Source organism: Oncorhynchus masou, chromosome 33 (assembly GCF_036934945.1).
Source record: "Oncorhynchus masou masou isolate Uvic2021 chromosome 33, UVic_Omas_1.1, whole genome shotgun sequence".
Classification (NCBI taxonomy): Eukaryota; Metazoa; Chordata; class Actinopteri; order Salmoniformes; family Salmonidae; genus Oncorhynchus; species Oncorhynchus masou.
The window spans coordinates 24930634-24947578 of record NC_088244.1 but is presented as its reverse complement, the minus strand read 5'-3'; the positions used below and the strand labels follow the sequence as shown (position 1 = coordinate 24947578).

The window sequence follows — 16945 nt, the reverse complement described above, 5'->3', positions numbered from 1 at the left end:
AAAGAAAAGTATATTAATTGATTAAAGCAACAAGTGTCAGAGTACCAAACTTGTACATGTAACCACAGCAGTGTTCTAGAATATTGGATCATTGGGTTTTATACTTTTCGAATTCTCAGTGCAGCAAAAGCAATTTCTCCAACTGTCAACAGATTCAAATGATTAGAGGATGCGTACCAAGAGATGCATTGGTTGGGAATTGTGGTTAGTTGTGCGTTCGGTCTGTGCGTCCCTGTGGATGGGGGTCTAGCTATGTCACAATGGGACACCAGACTATTGTGTCCTAGCTTCTGTGCTTCTGATTTACTCTTTATGTAATGTACATAGTGACTCACACATTTGGATTTAAAACCATAAAGATAGATAGATCTTTGTATATTCACAATTATAGCGTCTGTGGCAGCACCATTGAGGCTTAGTCAATTTTCTTCTTCACGATTGGCTGATCCTTCTTGATGACCCGGTTGGACATGACTCCAACAGGGTCACCAACAGGGATCAGCCAGTGAAGTTGGAAGTCCCACCCAGTTGACTACATTAAAATGGTGGAAGCCCTCAATGGCGCTGCCCATGCTAATACAGTCTTTCAGCCACTAGAGCCTCTTTCATTCTCTGTTTAAAGCAGAGCACAATGGGACATGTGTATGGATATTTTGGATAGCTGGTTTCAAATCAGAGGCTTATACCGATGTAGGATCCCAATTTGTTGCTGAATGTTCCTGCACAGCAGGGAATGAAAATGTGTACTGTATTTCTTTTTTTAAAGGCTTCTAAAGTTTGTCATTTACATTTTTACATTTCAGACTTGATTTTGCCCTAAGGAGAAATGTATCAACCCATACAAAAATGTCCATTAATTATAATCCACATAATAATTCGCATTTCCTTTGGCTGCAGGATTATTTTCCTGCTGTAGCAAACTGGCTCACATGAAGATCCTACATCTGTAGGCATCTGTATGGGTTTAAATGCTCTGTACCAGCTCCTGAATGCTGTCACCGCAGTGACCAAGTGAGAGGGCACACAGACAGACGGGCACTCACACCAACAGAAGGCAAGGCACCTCTCCAGTGCCTTCGGAAAGTATTCAGACCCCTTAACTTTTTCCACATTTTGGAGACCAGACATGTCACACACAGACACTGAAGAAAGACCACAACACCAGCTGCAGCTAAAGAAGGTTAGTTTCTCAATTCCCCCCAGTAAAAACACACACTTAAAAAGAAGTGCTTTAAAAAGCTATCAAAGCTACATGACAACCATGTTAGAGAAAGTTATACATACACTTAAATGTGCAAGGGCAACATGTATTTTCTACCAGCTAAGAGCAGAGCAACATTTACTATGTCATTTTTAAAGCCATACAGTGGATTGGGAATAAGTATCCAGAAATGCAAAACGCAAAATCTATGATGAAAACACATCTTTCAGTCTTTGTTCATGGTATAAATCTGAATACAGTTTTGGAAATGGGCCGTTGTGTTCATTTGGGGCCTCAGCACCATGATGTAGACCTTGGGCATGAAGTAGCCACCAAGTATACCGAGCACACTGGACACTATGGCCAGCACATGCATGGCCATGGCAAATTCCCCCCTGCTGACAAAATATATGGTGAAGAAGCTGATCCAGGATATCATGTATATCATGAGACTAAAGGTGATACACTTGGCCTCGTTGTAGTTGGCTGGCAGGTCTTTTCCCATGTAACTGAAGGAGAAGCAGAGCGTGCTGAGCAGAGAGACATAGGCTAGCTCTATCATGGCCCAAGAGGAGAGGGTGTTACTACACTCCGTGACAATGCTGTCGGAGTAGAAGTCCACGTCCTGGGAGGGGTACGGGGGGTTTAAAGTAACACGGAGCACAGAGATCAACAAAACTGTCATGGAAACAACGAGGACAGTGACTTCAGGCCCATGGTTCTTAGCCCAGGTATCATAGGCCCGAGGAAGCTTGGAGGACAGCTTAAAGATGCACACTACCTGGAAGGAACGCACAGTGACACAAGCCAGACACACGGTGAAGCTGAAGACGAAGAGAGGCTGCTTGAGAAGGCAGTCAGTCTGAGACGGGAGGCCAAAGTGACACAGGGCACTGGCAGCCGCGGCGGTTAGGGCTAGAAGCATCACCAGGCAGGTGTGCCCGCCGGCCGACTTGACCACAGGGGTGCCCAGGTTGAGGAGGAAGATGACCCCTGTCCCCAGGGTTATGAGCAAGGTCAGAGCTAGGAGGAGTAGCAGGGCGATAGACAGGGGACCGCCCCAGGCCAGCACTAGGACTGTCCGATCCAGACACACCTCACTCTCCGCTGGGGACCACTGGTAAAGCTCACACTTCTGGCACCGGGTGGATCCTAAAGAGTGACATACCATAACATCAATGCTGGGGTCAGTTCAATATTTATAGTACCACGTTTCCAAAGATTAAGGGGTTTAGCTACATTAATTAATTGAGATTAAAAGCATCCCCATAATTGAATGGATAGCAGTGATTACAACACCATCAGAGATCGTATTCCCATCATGTGTTATTCGAGTAGACTGCTAAATAGCTAACGAAATGCTACACAAACTATCTGAGTTGACTTTTGTATTTGATTCTCTATGCACACACAAAGTGCCCTACACACTACACACACTGATACTCCAACACACATATAAACACTCACTCCATAATTTGCTCACACACACATAAAACACACATACATACTGACTCTACACACACTCACATACAATCATCATATATGCAGCTGCTACTCTGTTTATCATATATCCTGATGCCTAGTCACCTTACCCTGATACATACTGTATCTACCTCAATCAATCCAGTATCCCTGCACATTGTAAATATGGTATTGGAAGTTACCCTGTATATAGTATGCTCACTTACTTTATTGTGTTCTTCTTGTTTCTTATTTTTATATTTGTGTGTTTTAGTTGTACCTTGTTATTTTTTGTATTACATTGTTATTGATTACTGCATTGTTGGGGTTAGAGCTAGCAAGTAAGGCATTTTACTGTACTTGTGTGCATGTGACATTAAAACTTGAAACTTGTAAACTAGTGCTACCACCTGCTATAGGAGGCAGTTTATGGAAGGGCAACATATGCCACCTGCTGGATACTTTCAAACAGTACAAATGGAATGCTATTCAACAGACAGGGCTTGGACAATGGATGAGCATACAAGACAACTGGTTGGTGTAATCTGTAATCTCACCAGTCTTGTTGAGGAAGTTGTGAGCAGCACAGGCCAGGCAGTCGAAGCAGCACTTATGTTGTCCCGTCTGCAGCTTCCTGTGTCCTTTGGGGCATTCTGGGGAGCATATCGACGGAGGCACCTCCTAGACACACCCAGAAACACACACCGATGTTCCTCGTCCACCTATAACCAGGGTTTTCTCTTTCTATTTCTATAGTACCCAAAAACTATTCTGCAATTTCATCTGACAATGGATATGATTATAATACTACTGCGCAAATGCTGTATTTCTGAGCCTTTACTTTTCCTGTGTATCCGTCGTCACTACCCCATTCAATTTGAGCAGGGTCCACTGTGAGGTCAGTGGGGTCTGCAGTATAAGAGCCCACCTCGCGGAGAGACCACTCTGTTCCCCTCCAAATCCAGTTCACAATGTCATATCCTGTGGGCGGGTCTCCGTTCTCATTAAAGTAAATAGAGGAGTTCCCAACAGAGAATCTCACCTGCTTTAACAGTGGCAGAAGCTGAGGGATAGACAGAAGACAAAGAACATGTACTAAACATGACTGTAACATACCTGTGATAGTAAATATGGTTTACTGTTGATTTCCCAGAGTACATGGCGTTCAAGTGTATAGTGGACTTCACTTTCTTTAGAGCAGGCTTTTTGACTACAGTACCACCATCTTGAAAACACTAACCTGCCAAGGTAGCACTTCAGACTTTTGGCATTTATCCAAGCCACAACCAAGTGCTTGATGCAGTGCATGTGCCACAGCATATACAGCCTTGTAAACATTATAAGAGGATTTGATGTCATAGACCCCCAAAGAGAAATTTTCTGCTGCCATGCTGGAGAGGTCCGTATTTTGCAAACATTCCACACTGAGGTCCATCTTGCCATTGGAGGTGCCACTAAGTAACTTTGGAACAGCATGGCTTTCGAACTCCTCAAACCCAGTTATTGCTGTGTATTTGATGGAGATGCCTAGTACAGTCCCAATGGTGTGAATACCTGGTATTCCCGACACGAGAGTGGTGACTGACCAGTCCTCTGTCCCTATCCACACCTTACCAGTTACACCCTGCTCTATGACAAACGGGAAGAACTGACTGACTTTGGTCTTACTGGAGAACACAACAATAGTGTTGACCTTGGTCTTCAAAATGTTATTGACTATGTTCCTCATGGTCTGGTTGTTGGCGGAGGTGAGTTCGGGGATGACCCCTTGGTAGGCGATGCAGATGTCAAAGTGAGCAGCCTGAAGGGAGAGACTCTCTATGCCCTGGAGGCCGTAGGAGTCATCGCTGCCCAGTAGAACGATCCAGGTCCAGTTAAAACGCACCAGCAGCTGGACCATGGCGTCCACCTGGTTCTTGTCACTGGGGATGGTGCGGAAGAAGGCTGGGTAGAGGAGCTTGTTACTCAGCATCTCATTAGAGGCTTCATAGGAGATCTAGGAAAAATATCACAGATAAGAGGAGGAGGAGGAAGAGGAGAGGGAGGAGGAGGATGGGGAGGAGGAGGGGGAGGATAAATAAGAGGAGGAAGAAGAGGAGGAGGACAAAGTATAAAGTATAGGATAAATATGAATAGAATAGAATAAATATTTACATATATAAATAGGTTTGAAAAAACAAGTAAGATCAAAAGAAAGAGCAAAAGAAGACTAAAACAAATGGTCACAACTGTATTCCATACTTAGTCTAGAGAGAATAGATATTAGCATTAGTATTACTGGTGACCATACACTGTACCTGTGGCACTAGATAAGAGCCCAGCACTGCAGCAGGGGTGAAGGTGTAACTGCTACTATCAGGCCCGATCACTGCCACTGCCCTCTGGTCACCACCTGTGTTGTTCCCTAAAGTTCTCTGGTACTGTTGGGCCAGCATGGCCAGAGTGGCCAGCACACTGGCTGGTTGACTGCAGGTGTCATACGCCTGGTAACCCAGTGATACCCCTGGGAGAAGATGCTGGTTTTTGGAACCGTTGTTGATCTCCTCCAAAGCGAATCTCATGGCTTGTATCAAATGATAGCCATGTTTATTAAATTTGCCTCTGAACAGGAGAGAATTGATTGCAAGCAGAATCAAAATAAATCTATAATATAAAGAAAGTGTTTGACTCAAGTCCCAATAACTCCCTGATTCTCTAAAATTAACTAAAATGCCAGGGAAATAGATTAACAAAATATGTCCTCTTGTGAGATCTTTGCTATTGTACTTACTCTTTACAGGCTCCCAGGTCTGGTAGGTTGGAGCTGGAGGGGGCCAACTTGTGTAGGGGAAAGAGACCAGAGATGGAGTAGTCCCCTGGAAGCTGTAGACCGGTTCCCTCAGTCAGCTGGTGGCCAGTCAGGATCAGTACCAACCAGCCCAGGACGACACACACACCACCACACACACCACCACACACATCCATACCTCAACCTCAACAAACCACAGCCCTGAACTGGAAATATGGGCATTCTACCTATTTTTATATTAGAATGGATGGATGGGTGGAGTGGAAAGAAGGTGGAATGGAGGGAGAGAGGGAGGGGAATGTGGATGGTTTTGCATATTTCCCAGTGATGAAGTAAGGAACATTTGCATTTTGAGATTGGTTTTTCCTACAGTAGAGTTAGCTTTATATTGAAATGAACTGCATGAATGTACAGGAGTAGAATCTTATTTTGATCACTCTTTTGTGAGATCACTGGTAGGCCTGATCATGACGATGAGACAGCCTATAAGGAGGAGGTCAGAGACCTGGCAGTGTGGTGCCAGGACAACAACCTCTCCCTCAATGTGAGCAACACAAAGGAGCTTATCATGTACTACAGGAAAAGGAGGGCCGTACAGGCCCCCATTAACATCGACGGGCTGAAGTGGAGCGGGTCGAGAATTTCAAGTTCCTTGGTGTCCACATCACCTACAAACTATCATGGTCCAAACACACCAAGACAGTTGTGAAGAGGGCATAACAACACCTTTCCCCCCTCAGGAGATTGGAAAGATTTGTCATGGGTTCCCAGATCCTCAAAAAGCTCTACAGCTGCACCATCGAGAGCATCCTTACCGATTGCATCACTGCTTGGTATGGCAACTGGTCTGGATCTGACTGTAAGGCGCTACAGAGGGTAGTGCATATGGCCCAGTACATCACTGGGGCCAAGCTTCCTGCCATCCAGGACGTATATACTAGGCGGACCTATATACTAGGAAGGCCCCAAAAAGTCACCCAAGTCACTACTGTTCCCTACCGCAAGGAAAGTGGTACCGGAGTGCCGAGTCTAGGACCAAAAGGCTCCCAAACAGATTTTACCCCCAAGCCATAAGACTGCTGAACAATTAATCAAATGACCAACCAGACTACTTACATTGATCCCCCCTGCTACTTGCTGTTTATTATCTATGCACAGTTACTTTACAAACTACCTCGACTAACCTGAACCCCTGCACATTGACTTGGTACCGGTAGCACCTGTATATAGCCTTGTTATTGTTATGTAACTTTCTTGTGTTACTTTTTATTTTATTATTATTATTTTATTTTCATTTTTTACTTTAAGAGAGACACCACACACTTAAAATCTGTGCAAATGTCAGATTGTGGCTAACCTTTCAGTCAAAGCAATGTAAATCACAGCTGGTTAATTGTTTTCTATCTTATCTGTTTTGTCTTGATTTTTGAGGGAGGGGCGAAGGGGAATACTGATTAGAATATGTTAAGGGGAAAACACATTTTCTAACAAGAGCACATCAGGGTACTAAAATCTTTCCAACATATCTTCTGCTCCATTTTCCATGAGTGGTGGACAGTCGATATAGAAACCTTCCCGAAGTTGTTATTGCTGCTTACACTGTTGGCTGAATTTCCATTCTCTATCCATTACCAAAACCACAGTGACATTTGAGGCCCAGATTGTGCCCCATGTGTAAACACACCTTTAACCACTGACAGCCTATTTGCCTCATACTCACATACTGCAGGATCTGCAAACTCAAAAGAAGACCACAGTTTCCCTTTGTTTTGACAGCAATAATAGACATTTAGTTAACCTCATTATTACAAATGCAAATGCCATGTAAAGTAAAAACATTGTACAACCTTGGCAAAATAAAGTATTTCCATGTCCATCAACATAGTTGCACTGAGGACATTTGCCTAGATGTAGGTTTCTAGCCACGGGAGGGGCAAAGAATGCATCTGTGGTTTTTAGTGCTGAGAAATTAGAGCTATTTTATAGGGGCGCAACATTGGTTTTAGAAATGGGGGGACATAATATTTTTTTGTATTATTATTTTTATCCGGTCAGATAAACACTCCACACAGCCATCCCGACTGTTCAGAGGCGTCTGCATGGTCCTAAAAAACACTCCTGCCCCCAGTGAAAGTTGCACCTTTGCTTTTTGAAGTTGGTTCGGTTTGGGTTCGATAAAAAAAAAAACCTCATGGTTTTTGATTTCGGTTTCCATTATTTGGGTTGAACACTGTAACAATACAGAATAAACAATTAATACAAGTCCCATGATAGTAGTGACTGCTCATCACTTAATTTACCATAATTTATTCAAATGTCTTTACTTTAATAAAATATGTTAGATGTTGTGTAAATTACATTTGTCATCATCTCATCTCTGTAGAGCTGTTGCATATGCTGTCTGACAAAATCACTATTTTGTAAAGAAGGCATACATTTATGACTGCTGAATACCAACTATCAATCACTTAGCTCATGTATTTTCAGGTAGAGATACAGTACCTCCCAAAGCAACAGCTGTTCTCTATACCTCATGATCGCGCATTCTTCTACTTCTTCAATAGCAGGCATAAAAGAAACAAGGGGACAAGTAGATGCGCAATGAAATGGTCATATGGTCATTGTAGTTAATTAACACTTTTTATGCACTGAACTATGTAGCATATTGGACTGTTGGAAACTACAACACCACACTACATCTCCAAGTTAAGGATGGATGTGATTTATCTCTAGAGAAACTGCTTTGCACACTCTTGGCATTCTCTCAACCAGCTTCATAAGGAATGTTTTTCCAACTGTCTTGAAGGAGTTCCCGCATATGCTGAGCACTTGTTGGCTGCTTTTCCTTCACTCTGCGGTCCAACTCATCCCAAACCATCTCAATTGGGTAAAGGTTGGGTGATTCTGATGCTGCACTCCATCACTCTCCTTGGTCAAATAGCCCTTACACAGCCTGGAGGTGTGTTTTGAGTCATTATCCTGTTGAATAAACAAATGATAGTCCCACTAATAGTCCCAAACCAGATGGGATGGCGTGTTGCTGCAAAATGCTGTTGTAGCCATGCTGGTTAAGTGTGCCTTGAATTCTAAATAAATCAATGACAGTGTCACCAGCAAAGCACCCCCACACCATCATACCTCCTCCTCCATGCTTTACGGTGGGAACCACACATGCAGAGATCATCTGTTCACCTACTCTGTGTCTCATAAAGACACGGCGGTTAGAACCAAAAATCTCAAATTTGGACTCATCAGACCAAAGGACAGATTTTCACTGGTCTAATGTCCATTGCTCATATTTCTTGGCCCAAGCAAGTCTCTTCTTCTTATTGGTGTCCTTAAGTAGTGGTTTCTTGGCAGCAATTTGATGATGAAGGCCTGATTCACACAGTCTCTTCTGAACAACTGATGTTGAGATGTGTATGTTACTTGAACTCTGTGAAGCATTTATTTGGGCTTCAATCTGAGGTGCAGTTAAATCTAATGAACTTATCCTCTGCAGCAGAGGTAACTGGATGTTCCTTTCCTGTGGCGGTCCTCATGAGAGCCAGTTTCATCATAGCACTTGATGGTTTTTGCGACGGCACTTGAAGAAACGTTCAAATTTCTTGAAATTTTCACCATTGACTGACCTTCATGTCTTAAAGTAATGATGGTCTGTCGTTTCTCTTTGCCTATTTGAGCTGTTCTTGCCATAATAGGGAATTTGACCAAATAGGGCTATCTTCTGTATACCACCCCTACCCTGTCATAACATTGATTGGGTCAAACACATTAAGAAGGAAAGAAAATCCACAAATTAACATTTTAAAGGCACACCAATTGAAATGCATTCCAGGTGATATTTTTTAAACATTTTTATTTCACCTTTATCTAACCAGGTAGGCAAGTTGAGAACCAGTTCTGATTTACAACTGCGACCAGGCCAAGACAAAGCAAAGCAGTGCGACAAAAAAAACCCCCACAAAATTACACATAAACAAAGTACCTCATGAAGCTGGTTGAGAGAATGCCAAGAGTGTGCAAAGCTGTCATCAAGGCAAAGGGTGCCTACTTTGAAGAATCTCAAATATAAAATATATTTTCATTTGTTTAACACTTTTTTGTTTACTGCATGACTCCATATGTGTTATTTCATCATTTTGACGTCTTCACTACTATTCTACAATGTGGAAAATAGTACAAATAAAGAAAAAAACCCTTGAATGGGTAGGTGTGCCCAAACTTTTGACTGTAGTTGTGCCCAAACTTTTGATATATATATATATATATATATATATATATATATATATATATATTTGTGAATTATAAGTGAAATATGTATATATATATATATATACACGGTTGAAGTCGGAAGTTTACATACACTTACGTTGGAGTCATTAAAACTTGTTTTTCAACCACTCCACAAATTTCTTGTTAACAAACTATAGTTTTGGCAAGTCGGTTAGGACATCTACTTTGTGCATGACACAAGTAATTTTTCCAACAATTGTTTACAAACACTTATAATTCACTGTATCACAATTCCAGTGGATCAGACATTTACATACACTAAGTTGACTGTGCCTTTAAACAGCTTGGATTATTCCAGAAAATGATGTCCTGGCTTTAGAAGCTTCTGATAGACTAATTGACATCATTTGAGTCCATTGCAGGTGTACCTGTGGATGTATTTCAAGGCCTACCTTCAAACTCAGTGCCTCTTTGCTTGACATCATGGGAAAATCAAAAGAAATCAGCCAAGACCTCAGAAAATAAATTATAGACATCCACAAGTCTGGTTCATCCTTGGGAGCAATTTCCAATCGCCTGAAGGTAGCACGTTCATCTGTACAAACAACAATACGCAAGTATAAACACCATAGGACCACGCAGTCGCCACACCGCTCAGGAAGGAGTTCGGTCTCCTAGAGATGAGCGTACTTTGGTGCTGAGAAGTACAAATCAATCCCAGAACAACAGCAAAGGACCTTGTGAAGATGCTGGAGGAAACATGTACAAAAGTATCTATATCCACAGTAAAACGAGTCCTATATCGTCATAACTTGAAAGGCCGCTCAGCAAGGAAGAAGTCACTGCTCCAAAACCGCCATAAAAAAGCCAGACTATGATTTGCAACTGCACATGGGGACGAAGATCGTACATTTTGGAGAAATGTCCTCTGGTCAAAAAGTAGAACTGTTTGGCCATAATGACCATCGTTATGTTTGGAGGAAAAAGGGGGAGGCTTGCAAGCCGAAGAACACCATTCCAACCCTGAAGCACGGGGGTGGCAGCATCATGTTGTGGCGGTGCTTTGCTGCAGGAGGGACTGGTGCACTTCACAAAATAGATGGCATCATGAGGACAGAAAATTATGTGGCTATATTGAAGCAACATCTCAAGACATCAGTCAGGAAGTTAAAGCTTGGTTGCAAATAGGTCTTCCAAATGGACAATGACCCCAAGCATACTTCCAAAGTTGAGGCAAAATGGCTTAAGGACAACAAAGTCAAGGTATTGGAGTGGCCATCACAAAGCCCTGACCTCAATCCTATAGTCAATTTGTGGGCAGAACTGAAAAAGCATGTGTGAGCAAGGAGTCCTACAAACCTGACTCAGTTACACCAGCTCTGTCTGGAGGAATGGGCCAAAATTCACCCAACTTATTGTGGGAAGCTTGTGGAAGGCTACCCAAAACGTTTGACCCAAGTTAAACAATGTAAAGGCAATGCTACCAAATACTAATTGAGTGTATGTAAACTTCTGACCCACGGGGAATGTAATGAAATAAATAAGAGCTGAAATAAATCATTCTCTCTACTATTATTCTGACATTTCACAATTTTAAAATAAAGTGGTGATCCTAACTGACCTAAGACTGAAAATGTTTACTAGGAATTGTCAGGAATTGTGAAAAACTGAGTTTAAATGTATTTGGCTAAGGCGTATCTAAACTTTTGACTTCAATTGAACATACAGTGCCTTGCGAAAGTATTCGGCCCCCTTGAACTTTGTGACCTTTTGTCACATTTCAGGCTTCAAACATAAAGATATAAAACTGTATTTTTTGTGAAGAATCAACACCAAGTGGGACACAATCATGAAGTGGAACGACATTTATTGGATATTTCAAACTTTTTTAACAAATCAAAAACTGAAAAATTGGGCGTGCAAAATTATTCAGCCCCCTTAATTTAATACTTTGTAGCGCCACCTTTTGCTGCGATTACAGCTGTAAGTCGCTTGGGGTATGTCTCTATCAGTTTTGCACATCGAGAGACTGAAATTTTTTCCCATTCCTCCTTGCAAAACAGTTCGAGCTCTGTGAGGTTGGATGGAGAGCATTTGTGAACAGCAGTTTTCAGTTCTTTCCACAGATTCTCGATTGGATTCAGGTCTGGACTTTGACTTGGCCATTCTAACACCTGGATATGTTTATTTTTGAACCATTCCATTGTAGATTTTGCTTTATGTTTTGGATCATTGTCTTGTTGGAAGACAAATCTCCGTCCCAGTCTCAGGTCTTTTGCAGACTCCATCAGGTTTTCTTCCAGAATCGTCCTGTATTTGGCTCCATCCATCTTCCCATCAATTTTAACCATCTTCCCTGTCCCTGCTGAAGAAAAGCAGGCCCAAACCATGATGCTGCCACCACCATGTTTGACAGTGGGTATGGTGTGTTCAGGGTCATGAGCTGTGTTGCTTTTACGCCAAACATAACGTTTTGCATTGTTGCCAAAAAGTTCAATTTTGGTTTCATCTGACCAGAGCACCTTCTTCCACATGTTTGGTGTGTCTTCCAGGTGGCTTGTGACAAACTTTAAATGACACTTTTTATGGATATCTTTAAGAAATGGCTTTCTTCTTGCCATGATCATGGGCCTCTTGGCTGCATCTCTGATCAGTCTTCTCCTTGTATGAGCTGAAAGTTTAGAAGGACGGCCAGGTCTTGGTAGATTTGCAGTGGTCTGATACTCCTTCCATTTCAATATTATCGCTTGCACAGTGCTCCTTGGGATGTTTAAAGCTTGGGAAATCTTTTTGTATCCAAATCCGGCTTTAAACTTCTTCACAACAGTATCTCGGACCTGCCTGGTGTGTTCCTTGTTCTTCATGATGCTCTCTGCGCTTTTAACGGACCTCTGAGACTATCACAGTGCAGGTGCATTTATACGGAGACTTGATTACACACAGGTGGATTGTATTTATCATCATTAGTCATTTAGGTCAACATTGGATCATTCAGAGATCCTCACTGAACTTCTGGAGAGAGTTTGCTGCACTGAAAGTAAAGGGGCTGAATAATTTTGCACGCCCAATTTTTCAGTTTTTGATTTGTTAAAAAAGTTATAAATATCCAATAAATGTTGTTCCACTTCATGATTGTGTCCCACTTGTTGTTGATTCTTCACAAAAAAATACAGTTTTATATCTTTATGTTTGAAGCCTGAAATGTGGCAAAAGGTCGCAAAGTTCAAGGGGGCTGAATACTTTCGCAAGGCACTGTATACATATATATATTTCTTCTTCTTGTTATTTTACAATTATTTGTATTGTTAGAAACTTCAGGTGTAGGGTCTTAATTTTTACCAGTGTCTCACAGCAGCAAAATAATCCTGCAGCAACAGGAAATGTGAATTATTATGTGGATTATAATTGATTGCCATTTTAATAGGGGTTGGTACATTTTTTGTTAGCACAAATCAAGTCTGAAATTTGAAAGTGGAAATCACAAACTTTAGAAGCCTTTTAAAAATAAAATACAGTACACATTTTCATTCCCTGCTGTGCAGGAACATTCAGCAACAAATTGGGATCCTACATCGGTATAAGCCTCTGATTTGAAACCAGCTATCCAAAATATCCATACACATGTCCCATTATGCTCTGCTTTAAACAGAGAATGAAAGAGGCTCTAGTGGCTGAAAGACTGTATTAGCATGGGCAGCGCCATTGAGGGCTTCCACCATTTTAATGTAGTCAACTGGGTGGGAGTTCCAACTTCATTGGCTGATCCCTGTTGGTGACCCTGTTGGAGTCATGTCCAACCGGGTCATCAAGAAGGATCAGCCCATCGTGAAGAATTCAACATAAGCAATTAGGGCTCCCTAGTGGCAAGCGGTCTAAGGCACTGCACCTCAGTGCTAGAGGTGTCATTACAGACCCTGGCTTGATTCCAGACTGTATCACCACCTAGCCGTGATTGAGAGTCCCATAGGGCGGCAACAATTGGCCCAGTGTCATCTGGGTCAACAACATATTTGGACTGTATTGTTGACACAGGTGTAGGCATGTGAGTAGCCTGTGTCAGTCTCATCGCACACTTGTGCGGATGAGTCAGTGTCCCGAGAACGTGACTGTGAGCCCCTAGGTGATGACTGCTGGGTCAGGGTGTCACCCAGTAAAAATTCTGGACAACTCACGACTTGTTCTGTCGGTGTTGCTTTACTCAACAGTAACTAATCTGTGTGCCTTTTCCAGATGACATCCTCTGCAGTCTGGACAATGTAGGACACAGGTCCAGTCTGAGCAATGACTGTGGCAGGAACCCACTTTGGTCCTTTGAGGTAATTCCTTGCTAAGACAGTTTCTCCCGGATTCAGATTTCTGTCCTTTGCGCTCAGTTCATGACATTTGACTTGACATTCTTGTTGACGTCGCACTGTCTCCTCTGCATTCGTAGGTTTGAGTAGGTCGAAGCTTGTGCATAGTTCTCTCTTCAGCTCTCCCGCTATCTCTCTCAGAATGACCTTCTTGATCCAAATCAGTCAGGTTTCAAGACTAGTCATTCAACTGAGACTGCTCTTCTCTGTATCACGGAGGCGCTCCGCACTGCTAAAGCTAACTCTCTCTCCTCTGCTCTCATCCTTCTAGACCTATCGGCTGCCTTCGATACTGTGAACCATCAGATCCTCCTCTCCACCCTCTCCGAGTTGGGCATCTCCGGCGCGGCCCACGCTTGGATTGCGTCCTACCTGACAGGTCGCTCCTACCAGGTGGCGTGGCGAGAATCTGTCTCCTCGCCACGCGCTCTCACCACTGGTGTCCCCCAGGGCTCTGTTCTAGGCCCTCTCCTATTCTCGCTATACACCAAGTCACTTGGCTCTGTCATAACCTCACATGGTCTCTCCTATCATTGCTATGCAGACGACACACAATTAATCTTCTCCTTTCCCCCTTCTGATGACCAGGTGGCGAATCGCATCTCTGCATGTCTGGCAGACATATCAGTGTGGATGACGGATCACCACCTCAAGCTGAACCTCGGCAAGACGGAGCTGCTCTTCCTCCCGGGGAAGGACTGCCCGTTCCATGATCTCGCCATCACGGTTGACAACTCCATTGTGTCCTCCTCCCAGAGCGCTAAGAACCTTGGCGTGATCCTGGACAACACCCTGTCGTTCTCAACCAACATCATGGCGGTGGCCCGTTCCTGTAGGTTCATGCTCTACAACATCCGCAGAGTACGACCCTGCCTCACACAGGAAGCGGCGCAGGTCCTAATCCAGGCACTTGTCATCTCCCGTCTGGATTACTGCAACTCGCTGTTGGCTGGGCTCCCTGCCTGTGCCATTAAACCCCTACAACTCATCCAGAACGCCGCAGCCCGTCTGGTGTTCAACCTTCCCAAGTTCTCTCACGTCACCCCGCTCCTCCGCTCTCTCCACTGGCTTCCAGTTGAAGCTCGCATCCGCTACAAGACCATGGTGCTTGCCTACGGAGCTGTGAGGGGAACGGCACCGCAGTACCTCCAGGCTCTGATCAGGCCCTACACCCAAGCAAGGGCACTGCGTTCATCCACCTCTGGCCTGCTCGCCTCCCTACCATTGAGGAAGTACAGTTCCCGCTCAGCCCAGTCAAAACTGTTCGCTGCTCTGGCCCCCCAATGGTGGAACAAACTCCCTCACGACGCCAGGACAGCGGAGTCAATCACCACCTTCCGGAGACACCTGAAACCCCACCTCTTCAAGGAATACCTAGGATAGGATAAGTAATCCTTCTCACCACCCCCCTTAATGATTTAGATGCACTATTGTAAAGTGGCTGTTCCACTGGATGTCAGAAGGTGAATTCACCAATTTGTAAGTCGCTCTGGATAAGAGCGTCTGCTAAACGACTTAAATGTAAATGTAAATGTGTTCATGAGTAGCAATGCAGGCGAAGATTTGGTGGTTGTGTGAGGGGTGTTCCTGTAGCGCAGGAAGCTGTTCAAGCATGGTGCAGTGTCGCTTGACTATGAGATGTTTCATGGTCTATACCAACCATTCTGCCACCCTGTTGGTAGATGGGTGATACACCATTCACCTGTATGAACCATTTCTTGGGGCACTAGCTGCGGTCCGTTGTTGCTAACGAGTTGGAGTGGCGATCTGAACCAACTAAACACTTCTCCAAGCTTCTCGATGGTCTTCTCAGCAGTTGTAGACCTCATGATGGCTAACTCTGGCCACTTGCTATGAGCATCCAAGACCACGAGAAACATTCTGTCTTCGATTGGACCTGCGAAGTTGACGTGTATGTACTGCCATGCCTCCTCTGGCCAACCCATGGATGAAGAGGTGGAAGTTGAGGTACGTTTCGAACCTTCTGACATGAGAAACATATTTTCACATTCTCCTCAATGCTTCCCTCCGATCCAGGCCACCAGAAGTAACTTGGTGCAATTTCCTTCATGCAAACCAAATACACTGCAACGCAGTGGTCTTAAACAGAACGAAACAGGGATAAACATACCTGTATTTGTCCAATAGAAACTCTCGTTTGCAACTGTTGGACTAATGATTACACCCTAGATCAGTTAGATGCAGGCAGTGTGCAAGGCGGTATTGAATGTGTCACTGTCTGTCCATGTGTCACTGTTTGCCACCTCAAATTTCTCTCTTGACTTGTGTGCACCTACGTTGTAAATGTTCATTCACAGGCCAGGTTGTAGCAACCTCATGATGGGTATAGGTCAAATTTGAGTATCATGTAGTAGCCTAAACCTATAGAAGTGTAGAAATGTGAAGTGTAGAAATATTTCAGAAATGTACTAACAATATTAGCAATTAACATTGTACTTTTTGTGGTAACAATTCGTGGTCCAAGAAGAGCAACCAGAACAGCCAGGCCTCAGAGGCAGCACAGGATCAGGCTAAGATTCCCCACGAGGATGACTATTGCATATTTAAGTCCATACATTTTTTTAAATAATTTAATTTGGCCACTCAGTTAAAAACAAATTCTTATTTACAATGATGGCCAAGCCCGGACGACGCTGGGCCAATTGTGTGCCGCACTATGGGACTCCCAATCACGGCCAGATGAACCAGGGACTGTAGTGCACTGAGATGCAGTGCCTTAGACCGCTGCACCACTCTGGAGTTCCCTCTGTTCTTGGATCAATTTGAAATAAATAGTGTAAACAGTTAAAAATGTTAATACACAAGCCTATTAGGCTTTTGTATAATTCCACTACCAATGCTTGATGGACACTGTTTGATGGACACAAAATCATGCTAATGTCAAGC

At 43.5% G+C, this 16945-nt stretch overlaps 1 protein-coding gene across 1 annotated transcript; it reads right to left on the bottom strand.

The window, feature by feature from the left end:
* Window positions 1-1427: 1427 nt before the first annotated feature.
* On the bottom strand, window positions 1428-5626 carry LOC135527443 (taste receptor type 1 member 1-like). Its single transcript, XM_064955969.1, has 6 exons — window positions 5433-5626; window positions 4960-5263; window positions 3903-4658; window positions 3504-3725; window positions 3220-3343; window positions 1428-2353 (listed from the first exon to the last, which is right to left on the bottom strand). Exons 1-6 carry the CDS (start codon window positions 5624-5626, stop codon window positions 1428-1430), a joined length of 2526 nt encoding a protein of 841 aa, XP_064812041.1.
* Window positions 5627-16945: the final 11319 nt, after the last annotated feature.

Bases quoted from the DNA above. Each gene is read 5' to 3' on its own strand.
- LOC135527443 (XM_064955969.1), bottom strand. From the start codon at position 5,626: ATGGATGTGTGTGGTGGTGTGTGTGGTGGTGTGTGTGTCGTCCTGGGC. The intron at 3,726-3,902 runs GTTAGTGTTTTC...TCTATCCCTCAG, and splicing joins CTGAAGTGCTACCTTGGCAG to CTTCTGCCACTGTTAAAGCA. The intron at 2,354-3,219 runs GTGAGATTACAG...GTCACTCTTTAG, and splicing joins CAACTTCCTCAACAAGACTG to GATCCACCCGGTGCCAGAAG.